The 19,435-nt window shown below is 46.1% G+C and overlaps 1 protein-coding gene across 1 annotated transcript; it reads left to right on the top strand.

Moving 5' to 3' along the window:
• The first annotated feature begins 2,100 nt into the window (after positions 1 to 2,100).
• LOC110535325 (ribosome biogenesis regulatory protein homolog) lies at positions 2,101 to 3,748 on the top strand. The gene has a single exon (XM_021620255.2). It carries the CDS (start codon positions 2,120 to 2,122, stop codon positions 3,212 to 3,214), a length of 1,095 nt encoding a protein of 364 aa, XP_021475930.1. The 5' UTR covers positions 2,101 to 2,119; the 3' UTR covers positions 3,215 to 3,748.
• Positions 3,749 to 19,435: the final 15,687 nt, after the last annotated feature.

The raw sequence follows: 19,435 nt of genomic DNA, 5'->3' as shown, positions 1-19,435 counted from the left end.
CATACACACTAAACCCTTTCCCCCCACACAACCATAGGCTCACATTCTCAACAGTTGCACCATCCCAGAGCCCAACTTAAGAAAGGTCTTGATTTACGAATGCATGTACAGCTGCAGCTGTATCAGAGGGTGTTCTTTAATCGAAGCCTCTCCAACATAATCCAAGTAGAATCAAAAATTCCCCATGGCAGCTGTCTATGCCCATTGTAAATCCAGCTTTGAGTAAATCCAGTGTGTCTATGTATGCGGATGACTCAAAACTATACATGTCAGCTAAAACAGCGACTGAAATGACTGCAACACTTAACAAAGAGTTGCAGTTAGTTTTAGAGTGGGTGGGAAGGAATAAGTTCATCCTAAATATTTCTAAAACTAAAAGCATTATATTTGGGACAAATCATTCACTAAACCTCTACTAAATCTTGTAATAAATAATGTGGAATTTGAGCATGTTGAGGTGACTAAACTGCTTGGAGTAACCCTGGATTGTAAACTGTCATGGTCAAAACACGATACAACAGTAGCTAAAAATAATTATTAAGGCTATATTATTATTATTATTTCAATGCTATTGCCTGCGTTTAAGAAATATATATTATTGAGGATCATGCGGTGAGTTATGCATGCCTAGTTTGTTAATTTAGCCTAGCAGATATTTACATACCCTAATCACAGTCAAAACAAATCTATTTTGTAACAACAATATCATGGAATGAAATATAATAAGTTAGAAATTGACAGTTTACCAAATGAAAAAGTTACAAGTGTATATAGGCATGCCTGATGATATGCAGCTACTATGTTAAACAACAAATGTATTTTTCTTATATTCATTGAGAATCAGATACTTCAGTTGTAACTGGTTCTATTACGCCAAATGTTTACAGTTGATAGTCAACTTTAGCACTGTTCCAAAATATCCTCTTTAACAATGGCCTGAATAGAAATCACAACGTTTCCAGTGTTGCAGCATGTGCCCATTCGTTCTCATGCTCTGTTGTGGTATTAAAAAGTCATGTCAAATCATGTAGAATTGCATGAAATCATTTTATAAAAAGGCTATTTTTTATCAGACCACAAATAAGATGATAGGTTAATGTAGTGCTTTTATTATAATGGATATCTTTTAACCTCTACCCTTGTCTAAAGTGGTCTGCAAATCCACAACCTTCTGGCTATTATTTTGGGTATAGGGGAGGGTCATTCTTATTTTTTATCAAGTGTTCAGGTTTGGGTCGGGGAAAAAAAACACTTTACTGAAGGGAGGGACATCCATTTTCATTTCAGAGAGGTCAGATTTTCTCTAGGTTTCCCTCATTATAAATAACATACAGTCCCTTAACAAAGAATCTCTCTCTCTACCTAGAGGACAAGCATGGTGAGCAGTGAGTCCCATATTGTCTATGGAGTCCCCTATAACGATGGTGAGGCAATAGGTTTTTATCTAACTCCATGGTTACCTGATCTCTGTTGAATTGTTCCTCTGCTTAGATGGTGAAGTGAATAAGGAAATTAAATCTAACAGGTGTTGAAAGATCAGATCAATGAGAGAAGATTGCAGATTGATTATTGATGAGTCTGATCTATACACTGCATCCTGGAATGGATCAACCATGACACGTACAGGTCCCTGGTGGGGTCTATTCAGAAGTGACACACACACACACAGTACACACAATGACGACTCACTTCCTGGCTTAACACTCATCCATCCACACATTTATGACCAAGTCAGCAGGACATTGAGTATCCTCTTTTCACACCTCTCACCTTCAGTCCATTGAGTCTCGAAGGAGAAGAGCATTGAGCAGTCAGTAGGACTAAAGACAGTGTGGCGTTTATGGATTATTTTAAGTAAATCATTTACCATTTTTTTTATTACTAAGAAATGCTAAACATGAAGTAATATGACATTCAGATAATGATAGAATCAAGTATTATAATCAAACTGTTCACTTTGTTCATGAGACTGGATTTAAAAAAACAGACATTGTAATCATGGCAACGAGAAAAGTAAGACAATGTCTCCACCGCGTGGACATGAGGAATTGTTTTTCGAATGGGGACATTTTAACCCGGAAATAAATTAAAGTGACCTTTCACGTGACATGAACCACGTATGTCGGACATGCTTCCAAAAATGGCTGCTTGCAGTATAGAAGACGTGCTTGCTAAAGCTGAACAAGATGAGGCTGAAAAACTCAAAAGTATCACCGTTCAAAAAGAACTGGACCTTGAGTTTGACATCGGAAACCTGGTCGCGTACGACAAGAACCGTATTGACATTCGACAGTTCCGTGAACAGAAGAAAGACGATTTCCTGCGCTCGCTAGCTCGTGACAACACGCAGCTCCTGATCAACGAGATATGGAAGCATCCCACAGAGAGAGTAGAGGAGGTAATCGTAGTCAAACTACCCGAGCCGACCACTGCACTGCCAAGAGAGAAGCCCCCACCGAAGCCCAGGCCTCCAACCAAATGGGAGGAATTCGCCAAACTGAAGGGGATCCAAAAGAAGAAGAAAACTAACCTGGTATGGGACGATGTTGCCAAAGAGTGGAAGCGGCGTTGGGGCTACAAGCGTGTTAATGATGGCACGAAAGAGTGGCTAATTGAGGTCCCCGAAACAGCCGACCCCAACGAGGACCAATTTGCCAAACGGAACAAAGCCAAGAAGGAGAAGGTTGCAAAAAACGAGCTGCATCGCCTGAGGAACATAGCCAGGGCACAGAAGATCAAAGTACCAGGTGTTGGACTCACACCGACCGCGCAACAATCCACAACTGACCTGAGTAGGGCTGTCAATGTGGCCAAGGTATCCACAGCTTCCGCAGGTAAATTCCAAGACCGCCTACCGAAGGAGAAAGCTCCCAGAAACACCGGGAAGAAGAGGAAATTCCAGCCTGTCATCGGTAACTTTTCCAGTGAAAAGCAGAGGCAGCTGGATCTGCTCAAGGTGATGGACAGTAAGAAACCTCGTCTGGACGTCAACAAAGCTGTAAACAAACAAATGCGAGAGGATGACCGAGAGGAGTCTGCAGCGAAATTTAGGAAGGGGGGGAAGAAGGGACGCAAGGGTGGTCATTTCTCTGGAAAGGGTGGGGGTGGAAAGGGTAAAGGAGGAGGAAAGGGTAAAGGAGGAGGTGGCAAAGGAAGAGCAGGGGGTAAAGGTCAAGGACCACCTGGAGGTAAAAAGGGAGCTGGGAAACGCTAAAGGGGAACATTTGAAACTTTGTATGTCATACATCACAAGAGCCTTGTCTCAGACTACACAGTATGAATTGCCTGCTTCATTATGTTTCCCACCTGCATGTTGCTGGGTCCCTGAGCTGTCTCCCCTTAATGCAGGTCAGGTACAATAGGGGGGAGGGGCTTCTGTCCCGTCATGCAAATTGTAAATAGATCACCCATGACATTGTGTAAAAATGGTATATGGTGATGATTTGCCTTGTGTCTACAAGACTAGCCTAGTGGTTAGAGCATTGGACTAGTAACTGGAAGGTTGCAAGTTCAAACCCCCGAGCTGACAAGGTACAAATCTGTCGTTCTGCCCCTGAACAGGCAGTTAACCCACTGTTCCTAGACCAGTTAACCCACTGTTCCTCCGTCATTGAAAATAAGAATTTCTTCTTAATCGACTTGCCTAGTTAAAGGTAAAATAAATACAAATTTGATGTAAAAATGTGTAACTTTTGGGTACAGAGTTATGTTTGATATTTTTCAACACAATTAAAATCAACTTCATAAAGATGGTGTTTTTTGTGTGATTTATCATAAGAATATAAGGCAACAAACAGTACATTGTAGTTTCACTGAGCACAATAGCAAATCAAATATTTTTTTTTACATGTGCTGAATACAAGTGTAGACTTTACCGTGAAATGCTTACTGATGAGCTCTTTACCAACAAGGCAGTTAAAAGTAAGGAAATATGCAAATAGATAATATTATAAAAGTAACAAGATAAAGTTACAATGCTATACACAAGTAAGTTCACAACTTCCATGTGATCCAGCTACAGACAGTAATGCCACATGAGTTTGAGTTTATTTTTACAGGGACTGCACATTAATCAACGTTTCAGTAAAAGTGATAGTTTTAGTCAGCCTGCTAATTTTCAACCGCAGTCCCTGGGCAGGTTATTTAAAACAATACCAGTACAGACAAATGAGGAGCAGTGAGCCCTTGCAGAGCGACATGGGACAAGCAACACGTAGTGCGCAGACAGAGCAATAGCACAGAAAGCAAATAAACAAATCTATTTATCAGGTTTTTCCCTGCACGTGCATAACAGGCATGACAGCTGGGGTGTGCAACACTTTGGGTCAGAGGGGACGGAGGGGTGAACAGAACTCTCCTTCACTATGCTCCTGTAGAGGAATGCTTTGGAAACTAACATTGTGGCTGAAAGTAGGGATGTGCTATAGTAGAAGACTGCCTCAGTCAAGTCAAGCAATAAGAGCCAGATGGAATCAGCAGAGGTCTGCCCCAAAATTCTACAAATTGTCCTGCACACAGGCAATGCTGTAAAGTTATTGATAAGAAACGGTTTCCTGGACACAGATAAAGCCTACTCCTACACTGACCCTGTTTAGTAGTATCATATGATGATATAAACAGAGAACCTGTCTGTCTGTCTCTCATGCATTGCATGTAGGCCTAATGACCAAGAATAGAGATGTTATGAATGCTCTTCCCCATAAACACACAGTAGACTTAAAGGAGGTAGGCCTGCTAATCAGATTAGCTGTGCTGGTGGTTATATAAAACAGGCGTTTGGCCCCAGAGAAACAGACAGCCCAGGGACACTGCTGTGTATGCATACAAGTCGCAGGAGGCTACTGAGGGGAGAACGGCTCATAATAATGTCCGGAACGGAGCAAATGGAATGGCATCAAACACCTGGAAACCCTGTGTTTTAGATACCATTCCAACTATTCCCCTCCAGTCATTAACACGAGCCCGTTCTCCTCAATTAAGGTGCACCAACCTCCTGTGATACTATACAGTATATCACAAAAGTGAGTACACCCCTCACATTTTTGTAAATATTTGAGTATATCTTTTCATGTGACAACACTGAAGAAATGACACTTTGCTACAATGTAAAGTAGTGAGTGTACAGCTTGTATAACAGTGTAAATTTGCTGTCCCCTCAAAATAACTCAACACACTGCCATTAATGTCTAAACCGCTGGCTACAAAAGTGAGTACACCCCTAAGTGAAAATGTCCAAATTGGGCCCAAAGTGTCAATATTTTGTGTGGCCACCATCATTTTCCAGCACTGCCTTAACCCTCTTGGGCATGGAGTTCACCAGAGCTTCACAGGTTGCCACTGGAGTCCTCTTCCACGCCTCCATGACGACATCACGGAGCTGGTGGATGTTAGAGATCTTGCACTCCTCCACCTTCTATTTGAGGATGCCCCACAGATGCTCAATAGGGTTTAGGTCTGGACACATGCTTGGCCAGTTCATCACCTTTACCCTCAGCTTCTTTAGCGAGGCTGTGGTCGTCTTGGAGGTGTGTTTGGGGTCGTTATCATGTTGGAGTACTGCCCTGCGGTCCAGTCTCCGAAGGGAGGGGATCATGCTCTGCCCAATGAACTGTAGCTCCCCAGTACCGGCAGCACTCATGCAGCCCCAGACCATGACACTCCCACCACCATGCTTGACTGTAGGCAAGACACACTTGTCTTTGTACTCCTCACCTGGTTGCCGCCACACACGCTTGACACCATCTGAACCAAATAAGTTTATCTTGGTCTCATCAGACCACAGGACATGGTTCCAGTAATCCATGTCCTTAGTCTGCTTGTCTTCAGAAAACTGTTTGCAGGCTTTCTTGTGCATCATCTTTAGAAGAGTCTTCCTTCTGGGACGACAGCCATGCAGACCAATTTGATGCAGTGTACGGCGTATGGTCTTAGCAATGACAGGCTGACCCCCCACCCATTCAACCTCTGCAGCAATGCTGGCAGCACTCATACGTCTATTTCGCAAAGACAACCTCTGGATATGACGCTGAGCACATGCACTCAACTTCTTTGCTCGACCATGGCGAGGCCTGTTCTGAGTGGAACCTGTCCAGTTAAACCGCTGTATGGTCTTGGCCACCGTGCTGCAGCTCAGTTTCAGGGTCTTGGCAATCTTCTTATAGCTCAGGCCATCTTTATGTAGAGCAACAATTCTTTTTTTCAGATCCTCAGAGAGTTCTTTACCACGAGGTGCCATGTTGAACTTCCAGTGACCAGTCAGTATGAGGGAGTGTGTGAGCGATGACACCAAATTTAACACACCTGCTCCCCATTCCCACCTGAGACCTTGTAACACTAACGAGTCACATGACACTGGGGAGGGAAAATGGCTAATTGGGCCCAATTTTGACATTTTCACTTAGGGGTGTACTCACTTTTGTTGCCAGCGGTTTAGACATTAATGGCAGTGTGTTGAGTTATTTTGAGGGGACAGCAAATGTACACTGTTATACAAGCTGTACACTCACTACTTTACATTGTAGCAAAGTGTCATTTCTTCAGTGTTGTCACATGAAAAGATATACTCAAATATTTACAAAAATGTGAGGGGTGTACTCACTTTTGTGATATACTGTATATCTGTCTTGTTACCTGAGCATTTATTTAAGATGTATTTCCTGATCTATTCACTAGATGGTGGTAAAGCGCAGCTACAAGCCCCAGATGAACTGAAACTGACCCGGGGTGAGGTCATCCTGCTTCTGTGTAAAGATGAGGAGGCCCGGTGGTTTGGGCGGTTGCAGAATGGACAACAGGGATACGTCCCCGCCTTGCATATCGGGGATCTAAGCCACCAGGTTAGTGGTTAGTGGAAATTATAAACTGGGGGGTTCGAGCCCTGAATGCTGATTGGCTGAAAGCCGTGGTATATCAGACCGTATACCATGGGTATGACAAAACACTTATTACAAAACACTTACCAGTTTATAATAGCAACAAGGCACCTCAGGGGGTTGTGATATATGACCAATATACCACGGCTAAGGGCTGTGTCCAGGCACTCCACGTAGCGTTGTGTAAATGAACAGCCCTTAGCCGTGGATATTGGTCATATACCACACCCCCTCGGGTCTTCTTGTTTAATTGTGTTATGTTAGGCAAAAGCAACGTTCCATCTCTGAGTGTGCAACAAGATATTCTATGTACTTGGCTGGGACAAAAATCTGCCCTAGAATTGCTCGCAGAGATAAGATTGTCCATCCCTGCTATTTATAAAGAATAGCTCTGCTGACTTACAGAACAGTATGGCAGGTTAGAATAGCCTCTTTAGCTGCCTACCTGAGGTTCGTGACAGGACAGAGGGATAGCAGGAGAGAAGAGTCACAGCAGTAATCCCACCCGTTCACTGACACACCTCTGTTTGTGTTCTCGGGATGATGAGCCAGCTAACGATGTCTGTTGCTTAGCAAGACGGTGTTCAGCTCAGGCCACGTATGCAGGTGGTACTGGGTGAGTACATCGCGCCCAAAACACACACAAATATACACATATACACACACACAATCCTATCCTCAATCAAACCCCCCTCCACAAGTGTGTGTACACAACACATACACACACACCCCAGCAGCTGCTCCCACCCCACACAACCCCCCCTCAACCCTTTTCCACCCCCTCCCACTCCACTCCGCCCAGAACAGGTGGCCCCTCTCTCATCCCTCATTAGTTGACAAAGCACAGAGATTAAGACCCCCACCCCACCATCCCTATCTCCCTCTGATCAATTCCCTCTCACTGTACTGCTGTTCCCTCACACAACACAGTGGGGGCTCACAATCACAGCCATAGGTTCAGGGGGGTGATGAGGGATCCCTCTTTCCCTCTAAAGGTATTGTGTTTCATAATGTCAAACAGTGAAACAGAACTGCCTGTATAATCTGACTGAAATACCCACAGTGAGCTAGGAAATGTAAGCAGACAATTGTTGGATGTTGTTTCAGATATTATCTATGATCATACATTTGACTTATCCCAGTATGTGGGCATGTAACTTGGCCCCACCTTCTGTGTGTGTGGAGGTGAACCTTGCTCCTTAAGCTGTGAAAGCTTGCACACACACACACACACAATCACGCACATGCAAATGCACACAAACACACACTCTGAGCGAACCCCCTGAACAGCCCTGTGCTTGTCTTGTCTGTGTGGAACGCTGGAATTTGGGTCAGCGGTAATAAACAAGTCCTTTGTGTTTGTTGTGTCCGTGTTGTCCCCCAGTGCACGCCAGGCTCTCCGCAGAGCCAGCAGAGCAGCAGCAGGAGGGGGTCCAGAGGGGGGCCAGAGGAGGCCGAGGGGAAGAGAGAGGGCCCCATACTGATACTGAAGTCCAGGATTTGTCTCCCTAACAGGCAGCCCCATCCCCATCCCCAGCCCCATCCCCATCCACAACACCAGCCCCAATCCCCAGCCTCATCCCCAACCCCAATACAAGCCCCAGCCCCAGCCCCAGCCCCATCCACCACCCATCCCCATCCCCATCCCCATCCCCAGCCCCATCCACCACCCCAGCCCCAGCCCCATCCCCAGCCCCATCCACCACCCCATCCCCAGCCCCATCCACCACCCCATCCCCATCCACCACCCCATCCCCAGCCCCAGCCCCATCCACCACCCCATCCCCAGCCCCATTCCCAGTCCCAGCCCCATCCACCACCCCATCCCCAGCCCCAGCCCCATCCACCACCCCATCCCCAGCCCCATCCCCATCCCCAGCCCCATCCACCACCCCATCCCCATCCCCAGCCCCAGCCCCATCCCCATCCCCAGCCCCATCCACCACCCCATCCCCAGCCCCAGCTCCATTCACCACCCCATCCCCAGCTCCATCCACCACCCCATCCCCAGTCCCATCCCCAGCCCCATCCCCATCCACCACCCCATCCCCAGCCCCAGCCCCATCCACCATCCCATCCCCATCCACCACCCCATCCCCAGCCCCATCCCCATCCCCATCCACCACCCCATCCCCATCCACCACCCCATCCCCAGCCCCATCCACCACTCCATCCCCAGCCCCATCCCCAGTCCCAGCCCCATCCACCACCCCATCCCCAGCCCCAGCCCCATCCACCACCCCATCCCCAGCCCCAGCCCCATCCACCATCCCATCCCCAGCCCCATCCCCATCCCCAGCCCCATCCACCACCCCATCCCCAGCCCCAGCCCCATCCACCACCCCATCCCCAGCCCCAGCCCCATCCACCACCCCATCCCCAGCCCCAGCTCCATTCACCACCCCATCCCCAGCTCCATCCACCACCCCATCCCCAGTCCCATCCCCAGCCCCATCTCCATCCACCACCCCATCCCCAGTCCCATCCACCACCCCATCCCCATCCACCACCCCATCCCCAGCCCCATCCCCAGCCCCATCCACCACCCCATCCCCATCCACCACCCCAGCCCCAGCCCCATCCACCACCCCATCCCCAGCCCCATCCCCATCCCCAGCCCCATCCACCACCCCATCCCCAGCCCCATCCCCAATCCCATCCACAGCCCCACCCCCAGCACTGTTGCTAGTCTACAGTTGGTCCTCTGGCTGCATAATTTAAGAGCTGGAGTGAGGTTAACTACTTCCCTGCCTCTTCTGTAAAGTGTTCAAGAAAGATCAATCATGTATATAAAGCTTCCGTGATTAAGTTGTGACAATAATCAAGACATAAATTGAGGGGTTGAAAAAGGGGGGGAAGTATTTTATTAATAATCAAAGAGGAATAAGATGTATGACTATATTTTATAAAGCTAACTGTGTTTACTTTAGCCAAATAATGTTCCATGAGTCTACCTGTGCTTTTCTGTTCCATGTTGTCATCCTTATTAGGCTGTATTCTTTATTTAGCAACTACGACATTCGAAAGCAACATGCACTCAATCATTGATATATTTTATTTTGACTATAAACTGTTCAACTGTAATTTGTGTAAAACGAAACATCAGCCAGGAATGTATTTTTCATAAAAATCATCAAACCGTGCTTTACACTCATGCCAAAGGAAATGGCATCTTTATTGTGAAGGTTGCCCGGGCAACGGTAAAACAGCTCTCTCACTGGACTCCACAAAGAATGTATCCTTTGGAAGGACTCAAAGTCAAACTCTCTAATCCTAATCCTAACCTTGACCTATATCAATCAGATGTACACGCCCCGTCCACCAGCCCAGTGACGTGTCTTTTGATCAGTTGGTATCTGTTCCATGTAAGGAGCTATTCTAACAGGGACCATCTCCCTGCCTAATATGTGAATCTACACTCTTAGAAAAAAATGTGCTATCTTGAACCTAAAAGGGTTCTTTGGATGTCCCCATAGGAGAACCTGTTACAGAGTAGTTGATAGGTAATCGACTAGCTGGGCTGTTCCCCTGACCCCGTATGTAGCGACTTGTACAGTACTTGAACATGGCTATTGAACATTTGTGTCTGTCTTCATTCTTTTATCTAACTTACCATACAGAAACATGGTATCAGAAGTGTCGAAAACCACACATTAGTTATTTTTTGTAGCTAAGCACAGTATAGAGGCAGTTACGTTCCATATGCGAACACACGCCGTTGTTTACTGCTAACGTTAGTCACACCAGTGATCAACTCGTTGTTTACTGCTAACGTTAGTCACACTAGTGATCAACTCGTTGTTAGCAGGCTAGCTAGCATCACTAACTACCTCGATGGCTGAAGGAAAATACATCTCATCTCCTATTCCATCGCTATGGCAGCGAACATTCCGCCACCAAAACCCATGGTTCTCACAGGGGACTGGAATACTAATTTGGCAACTCTGAGGAGTTTAATGGGCAGCAAGCACATCTACAGGCACAATCTCACCTTCACAGCATGACAACAGGGTGATGCAAACGCCATACTGAATGCATTGGAGAATTACTTCACACACGCCAGGAATGTCATTTACAAGTTCGTTTTTTCTTTTTAAACTGCAAACAGGAAGATTTTGAGTCAGTACTATCTGATACTTGTGAATAAAGGGGATTGAAAGATGAACTGATTTGTAACAACATAGTACTTGGGATTGCAAATGAGGACACTCGCCGGCGTCTACTAAGAGAGAAAGGCCTAACATTAGTTACTGCCATTGAAATGTCCCGCACTGCTGAGTCACTGACATGAGAATGAGAGCAATGGAAATGGAAACCCCACACACTCACGCGGATAGTGTTCACACTGTTGCCAGGCAAACATTCAGACAAAACCAATTGAGGCAGAACAATTCACCACGAACGGCAAACACAGACTGCCCCAGAGCATGCAAATACTGTGGAGATGCACATGCTAGAGGCAAAGAGCACTGCCCTGCCTATGGCAAACCATGTAGAGCGTGTGGAACTAATAATCACTTTACAAAAGTATGTCTCAAAAGAAGGGTGAGTGAGGGCTGTACACTCAAGAGGTAAGAAATGGTTTGTGACACTAGGGTTACACAACAAGTTGCAACAATGTCAACTGGATTCCGGTACTATGTGCCATGTAATGAGCTACAAAGACAAAATATATCTGGCACCTGACACACATCTCTTGCGCAGCGATACTAGACTAAAGCTGTACTCAGGAGAGCTAATGACTTCTATGGGCACCTGTGCCTGGGGAGGTACACTTTGAATTGAATGAGAGCGTCACTCCAGTCCAGTGTGCTCCTCGCATTGTGCCCATTTCAATAAAAATGGCTGTGATGACCCAGATGGACAAGTATGAGGCCGATGGCCACATGACATCTGTGACTGAACCAACTGACTAGATCAGCAATATGGTCATAGTGAAAAAAACAGAGAAGCTGAGAGTCTGCATCGACCCAAAGCATCTGAACCAAGCACTGAAACGATCCCACTACATCACGCCGACACTGAAGGATGTCCTCAGCCCTATCCCCATCCCCTATCCCCATCCCCTTGGTGGACGCCCGAGATGCATTCCTGCAATGTAAGCTGGATGAAGAAAGCAGCTTCATGACTACCTTCTGGACCCCCTGAGCACGGTAACGCTGACTCAAGCTCCCGTTTGGTGTCTCCGTGGCGCATTGGTATACCAACGCGAGCAGCACAAGTTACTGGCTGGGCTCAAGGGCATTGAACCCATCGCCGATGATGTCCTGATCGTAGGCTGTGGTGACACAGACGAAGAAGCAGTACGCGACCACGATGTGAAGCTCCTGGTACTGATGGAGCGCTGACGATCAGTTAAGCTTGGCCTTGTCCTGAAGAAGCTGCAGTTCAAGGTGAAAGACGTCCACTTCCAAGGCCACATTCTCTCTGTAAAAGGCCTGAAGCCGGACCCAGACAAGGTCCTAGTGATCCTCGACACGCCAAACCCGTCTGATGCAAAAGGAGTGCAGTGTTTCATCGGCTTTGCAAACTATCTTCTAAAGTTCATGCCACACCTATCAGCAGTCTGTGAGCCTCTGCACTGGCTGTTGGACAAAGACACAACATGGCACTGGCTATTCAAGCACAAGGCTGCAATGCAAGAGATTAAATCTCTGGCTTCATCCATGCCAGTGTTGTGTTACTACGATGTTACAAAACCTGTCACAATCCAGAGTGACTCCAGCCAAAGTGAACTTGGATGCTGCCTTTTTCAGGAAGGCCAGCCCATTGTGTTTGACTCGAGAGCGCTCACCCCCGCCAAACAAAACTATGCACAAATTGAGAAATAGTGCCTCAGCATCGTCTTCTATCACTACTTATATGGTCGAGAGCTGGTCACCGCTGAAACTGACCACAAACCACTCATTGCCGTATTCAGTAAACCTCTCCTCAACACGCCCAAGAGGCTTCAAGGCATGCTCCTGACTCTGCAAAACTATAGCCTGTAGGTCATCTACAAGCTGGGACCAGAGATGTACTGTACATCAGCGACACACTGAGCAGGGCAACAGCACCATGTACAGGCAGAGGCATTGCCTATCAGTGACATGACATCTGTTCGCTACAGCAGGAACAACAAAAGGTTCAACAGATCAATCAGGAAGACTACTTGAACATCACAGATCACCGCCTAGGCCAGATCAGGGCTGGACAAACACCTTACAGTCGATGATGTCCATGGTTCTCACAGGTTGGCCATACCTGGAAGAGGAGACACTTCTCACAGTGAGAGAATACTGGACCTTTCGAGAATAGACGAGTGTGCAAAATGGCATCTTGTTCAGAGGTCAGAAGGTCATTATCCCCAAATCACCCAAATCACAGAGATGCTTACACTCACACACTCCAGTCACGTTGGAGGTTACACATGCTACCGCCAGGCTCGTGAAACATTATACTGCCAAACATGCAAGCAGAAATGAAAGACTTTGTCAGAAGCTGTACCACATGCAACGAGTATGCTCATGAACAGCAAAAGGAAACCATGATGTCGCACGAACTGCCCACAAGGGCCTGGCAGATCGCCAGCATGGACTTAATCAGCCACAGACAAAATGACTATTTTCTCATCGTTGATCACTACTCAGACTTTTGGGAAATTGAACTGCTCCCTGACTTGTCTGCAGAGACGGTCATAAAGCGCTGTAAGACACAATTTGCAAGGCAAGGCCAGCCTGACAAGGTCATCACGGATAATGACCCAGAGTTCATTGCACAGTTCAAGCTTTTCGCCTCAGAATGGCAGTTTGACCACGTGACCTCCCCTCCAAGGCACCCAAAGGCAAATGGCAAGGCAGTCAGCTGTCAAGATTGTTATGCAAGGACTTGCGTGACAGCAACAACCACTGATAAAAACCTGTTACCCTTGGTCTTGCGTGACAGCAACGACCCCTGATAAAAACCTGTTACCCTTGGTCTTGCGTGACAGCAACAACCACTGATAAAAACCTGTTACCCTTGGTCTTGCGTGACAGCAACGACCCCTGATAAAAACCTGTTACCCTTGGTCTTGCGTGACAGCAACGACCCCTGATAAAAACCTGTTACCCTTGGTCTTGCGTGACAGCAACGACCCCTGATAAAAACCTGTTACCCTTGGTCTTGCGTGACAGCAACGACCCCTGATAAAAACCTGTTACCCTTGGTCTTGCGTGACAGCAACGACCACTGATAAAAACCTGTTACCCTTGGTCTTGCATGACAGCAACAACCACTGATAAAAACCTGTTACCCTTGGTCTTGCGTGACAGCAACGACCCCTGATAAAAACCTGTTACCCTTGGTCTTGCGTGACAGCAACAACCACTGATAAAAACCTGTTACCCTTGGTCTTGCATGACAGCAACGACCCCTGATAAAAACCTGTTACCCTTGGTCTTGCGTGACAGCAATGACACCTGATAAAAACCTGTTACCCTTGGTCTTGCGTGACAGCAATGACACCTGATAAAAACCTGTTACCCTTGGTCTTGCGTGACAGCAACGACCCCTGATAAAAACCTGTTACCCTTGGTCTTGCGTGACAGCAACAACCACTGATAAAAACCTGTTACCCTTGGTCTTGCATGACAGCAACGACCCCTGATAAAAACCTGTTATTCAAGGCCGTGCGTGACAGCAACGACCCCTGGAAAACCATCTTACAGTGGAGGAACACACCCACCGAAAACATGGATAGCAGTCCAGCGCAACGCCTTCTGTCCAGACGTCTGAGGACTACCATCCCATAGCCAACCAGGTACTTGAGCCCTGTGTCACGGTTGGCGTCATGGACAAACTGTGCCACAGAAAGCAGCTCGCTAAGGTATTCTATGACTGGACTGCTCGAGACCTACCGGTGGGTAAAACGATAAGGATGAAACTGCTCACAGGAGACCACACATGACTTTGGTAGCTGGGCACGTACCTACAGCAAGTTGCACCACGTTCTTACCTGGTGGATGTCGGTGGCTCCCGCTATCGTTACAATCGGGTGGATCTGTGCATAGCAGAGCAGACAACAAACCAGAACACACCATACACTCACCTAGATGAGCTGCATCACAGTCCAGGCCTAACGGCAAGGGGAGCAAAATTGAGACATGAGCCAACTGAGGGGGAGGCTTCTACCCCACCAAGCTCTCCAGCTCGTGGCCCTAATCCTACCCACCAGAGCCCATACTTACTCACCGTGGGTCGGCTATGTAAGCCACCGGAAAGGCTTACTCTGTAAGCAAGGGACTGTGTTAACTTGTCCTCTGTGATAAAAATACAAAAAAGAGAGAAAGACGATAACTGAAGTAAAAAGAAAATGTAATTTATTTCTTATGACTTGACTGTTAAGAACTTAATGTTGTGCTGTTATTTTTGCACTTTCGATTGAAAAATATGATGTTACAGAGTCTAGTTGATAGGTAATCGACTAACTGGGCGTTTCCCCTGACCCCATATGTAGGGACGTGTACAATACTTGAACATGGCTATGAACTTGACATTAGTGTCTGTCTTTATTCTTTAATGTAACACATCATACAGAAACAGAACCCTTTGAAGAACCCTTTTTGGTTCCCTGTAAAACCCTTTCCACAGAGGGTTCCACATGGAACACAAAATGATTTTACCTAGAACCAAAAAGGGTTCTCATGTGGGGCCAGCCAGAGAACCCTTTTGGAACCTTTTTTTCTAAGAATGTATGGCTAGATACTGAATCTAATGGTACTACCTAGCAGTAGTGCTAACTTGGGGGAATGCCCTTGGGCAGGGCATTGACCCTGGATGCTTCTGTGTGTCACTCTGAATGGGAATCTGTTGGATGACTGGTATGATGTAGTTGTTGAGCGGCTTCACTGTAAGTATATTGTATGTTTCGGAGATTCAATAAATAAATCAATTAAAAAAATTAAACTTGGGTGAATGCTGGTTAGTTAACAAGGTAGACATTTGAAAAGCCAAAGCCATAAGCCATTCTGTAACTTATTACCAGTTGTATGGTCAGTTTAAACCCCTGTGTTGTTCAGAGGGAAGCAGAAATGGTGTAAGAACAACATCTTGATCTTCTTCACAATTGGGTATTCACTCACAAATCTTCCTAATTTCTTAGTATGTGATATAGAATGTTTGATGCTGGAGGCCCTGTAGGACGTTTGATGCCGGATGCTCCATAGGTTGTTTGATGCTGGAGGCCCCATAGGATGTTTGATGCTGGAGGCCCGCCACAGCCTTGCTATCAGGATTATTGTGGATGTGGTTGATATCCACGGGTGACAGTGTGCCTTTGTTTATGTGTCCCACTGCTCCTCCCTCACCTGAAAGAGGCCACACTCTTATGGGACCCAGGGGGCTGGGGGGGGGGGGGGGGGGTTCTCTCCCATCCTCACCTGTGGAGCAACAGATGCTATGCAGGACAGTAATGAGCCTACCCCACCCCGGGTGAACAGAGTCTGTACCCCTCATACACTCTGTCTTCCCTGCTCATTCAACCAGGGCCCCTTGACACCCCAAGCCCTATTCAATATATTAATAAACACACACAGAGCCCTCTTTATGTATCTATTGTTTGTAGGCAAAGATGTGTAGTCAGGCAGTAGGCTCCACTAGCATATCATGTACTTGTGTTCGTATGTGAGCCTGTTTAACCTCACAGCAGTGACAAACACAGGGAGAGTGGAAACTAGGACCTATTTACAGCAGAAAGGCCAGGTTCCAAAACATACAAGTACACACCCAGTGCATACATTTACATACACACTGGTTTTCCCGCCTAAAGTGCCCCATCCACTCAGTGGTGTGCTGTGCTCTGTGTTCAGGGGGAGTCTAACAGGGTGCCTGACAGATGACTGCCCTGTCAGTGCTATAATGGCTGCCATCTGCTGTCTGGCATACACAAAGGCTGGCAGTGTCAGTGTGTATACGGATGTGTGTGTGTATGAGTGTGTGGGTGTATGTGAAGGGGATATATGGGAGGGGCGAGAGACACTTTTCACATGCTGCTCCTTCGAGCTCTCTGCAATGAACATACACACACCAGTGGAGATTTTAGCATGTAAATCTTGGTGGGGAAAATTCGCCCAAAAATATTTTCGATGCATGCCAGCAAAGCCACCACACAACACAACCCAACACTAAACAATACATGAATTGCACTATAACGGTGACAAACGTTGCCCACAAACTGTAAGGGCCTACATAAAGCTGTCCCAACAGCAATCCCAACACCTTACCACCACTACACCTAGCTATCAGTGGAGCCTTCTCTGGCAACGAAACAGTTCATCAGCCTCATTTACTGCCTTAAAAATAACATAGCTGATATGGCTGACTTGCTTAAACAAATGTGGTTTCCACTAACAATGGAGATATACAAACTATGGAGCTGTTAAGAGGCAATCCATAATTTAGAGCTAAAACGGACGTAGTTCAGTTCAGCACTTTTGAAATGTACAGCGACAGAATTCAGGACATGGGCTGTTCTTACAGTATTGTCCCTGTACACCAAGTCAGAACTGGAGGATAAATAAAGGGGGCCTATAAGCAGACAATAAAAGCTCTTGCAATATTCAATGAGTACATTTCTCCAAAACAGGCTATAGGCTACATGTGCACAACCAAGTTGGGACAGTAGGCTAAATTAGCTACAGTATATCTCCCTGGCATATTACATAATTTATGCAGCAGCTGTGCTCACTTGTCATCAAAGTCTGGCATTCTCTGGATGTATGGTGCTTTCAAGACAACTGGGAACTCAGAGAAAAACAAGGTTGAATCATGATGTCAGTGATCTTCAGGTTGGAGCTCTAGAAAGAATTTGAGTTCCCGACTTGGAATTCCGATTTGGATGACTGTTCAAAATGTTTTTTTTCAGAGTTCCCAGTTGTCTTGAACTCACTGAAGTCTGAAATTTCCCAGTTCTGAGTTTCCAGTTGTTTCAATGCAGCAGAAGTCATGCTGGACAGCATGGCCAATGTATTCAACTTTTTCTGGCCCATGGTTTTGCATGTGAATGTTTATCCTTTTAAGCTTGGGAAAGAGACCCTTAAACCCAGACCTTGACCACACAACCTCTCCACCAAATAGCAGGCTACAGTAGTGATTGCTTTGCAAAGCTTTCAGTTAGCTACTGATTCCTTTCAAACCACTCATTGTTGAATTTGCAATTTCCAACTTGTGTAATGTTTATGTCCAATGGCCGATGAGCACCGACAAGTTTTGTCTATCATTTCTCTTCATATGACAAGGATTGAAAGGATTTCCAGTAGACTGTTGACTTGATTCATGATGATGACTGCTAGTTAAGACTTTGAAAGTATGATGTTGACATGATCAGTTCAATCAAAGCTACGGTAGATATAATGTGATTTTACGTAATTTAATCTGTGGCCAATGACCTTGAGCCTTCTTGGATGGGCACTTCTAATGTAAATCTATGGCATCACCCAACGGGCTTGAATGTTCTAGCTCTCCCTGTAGATTTTGCAGCGACGTAGTGTCCCCATGAGTGACAGAACACCGAGCCAATCACGGTGCAACTAGAGAACATTACCAACCCCTACGCTCTGTATTTTCCGCTGGCTGCCCCACCACCACAGAAAGCACAGAGCTAGCCTGAAACACCTGCATTTTGGAGCTGACTCACTCAAGAAAGCAAAAAAATACCATGTTTGTATGCTGCTTCATTAACTTTTGTAAGTTTTTATTTTATTTTTTACATTGTTTGCAAACTGATATATGACACGTATCAATGCCAAAATAACATGCAAAACAGGCACACAAAAAAACACCTGCCCTGAATGACGGGTCGCCACTGACACACACACACAGCAAGGTTTGCAATTGCGCACCTCTGTACATTAGGCCACATCCAAAGCACATACTATAATAAATGGAACAGTATGTTACATTTCATTGAAGTAAAATGTATTTCTCTAAAATCACTGAATTTGTTACTCATTGATTGAGTGCTACTACCACAATAAATGGCTGTCAATACACTGTATAGTTTACACATATCTGTACTGATATGCAACAGGTGCATGTGTGGCCAAGCTAAGGCAATAAGAGGTGCACTGTGCAGAACCAAAACAATACACTCAGTAAACATAACACTTTACAGGCTGCTGCCAACAACCAATTAAAAGGCACTTAGCCTTTGACGTGTCTCATAGCTCAAATCAGATTCAGTGTTTAGTGGTCACATGTACAGGGTTGCAGGTGTGATTGCAGGGTACAGTGAAAATCTTAGGCTCCGAGCTCCAACATGCAGGACTAAGTGAAATAAAATAAGGAAAATTGTAATAAATCTTGCCCAGAAAAAGAGCCATAGGCAAGGGAAAATAGATTGATGTAGTGGATATTTGTTTGTGTGTTGCTCATGCTTCCCTAACAAAAGGCAAGTCGCTGGGCCTTGTACCCCTCCTCTTGAGGCAATTGAGTGGATGGGGATGTAAAAGCAACAGGCCCTGGGGACAATGGGGCCCGGGGGCATTAAGTCACGGATGACTTGGCGTATTTAGGGCCAGCAGCTGACCCTGTGGAGAGGCATCTTG

The sequence above is a fragment of the Oncorhynchus mykiss genome, chromosome 11, assembly GCF_013265735.2.
Source record: "Oncorhynchus mykiss isolate Arlee chromosome 11, USDA_OmykA_1.1, whole genome shotgun sequence".
In the NCBI taxonomy this organism is placed as follows: domain Eukaryota; kingdom Metazoa; phylum Chordata; class Actinopteri; order Salmoniformes; family Salmonidae; genus Oncorhynchus; species Oncorhynchus mykiss.
Note: the sequence above shows the minus strand (reverse complement) of the source record. Positions and strands in the feature narration are given on the sequence as shown.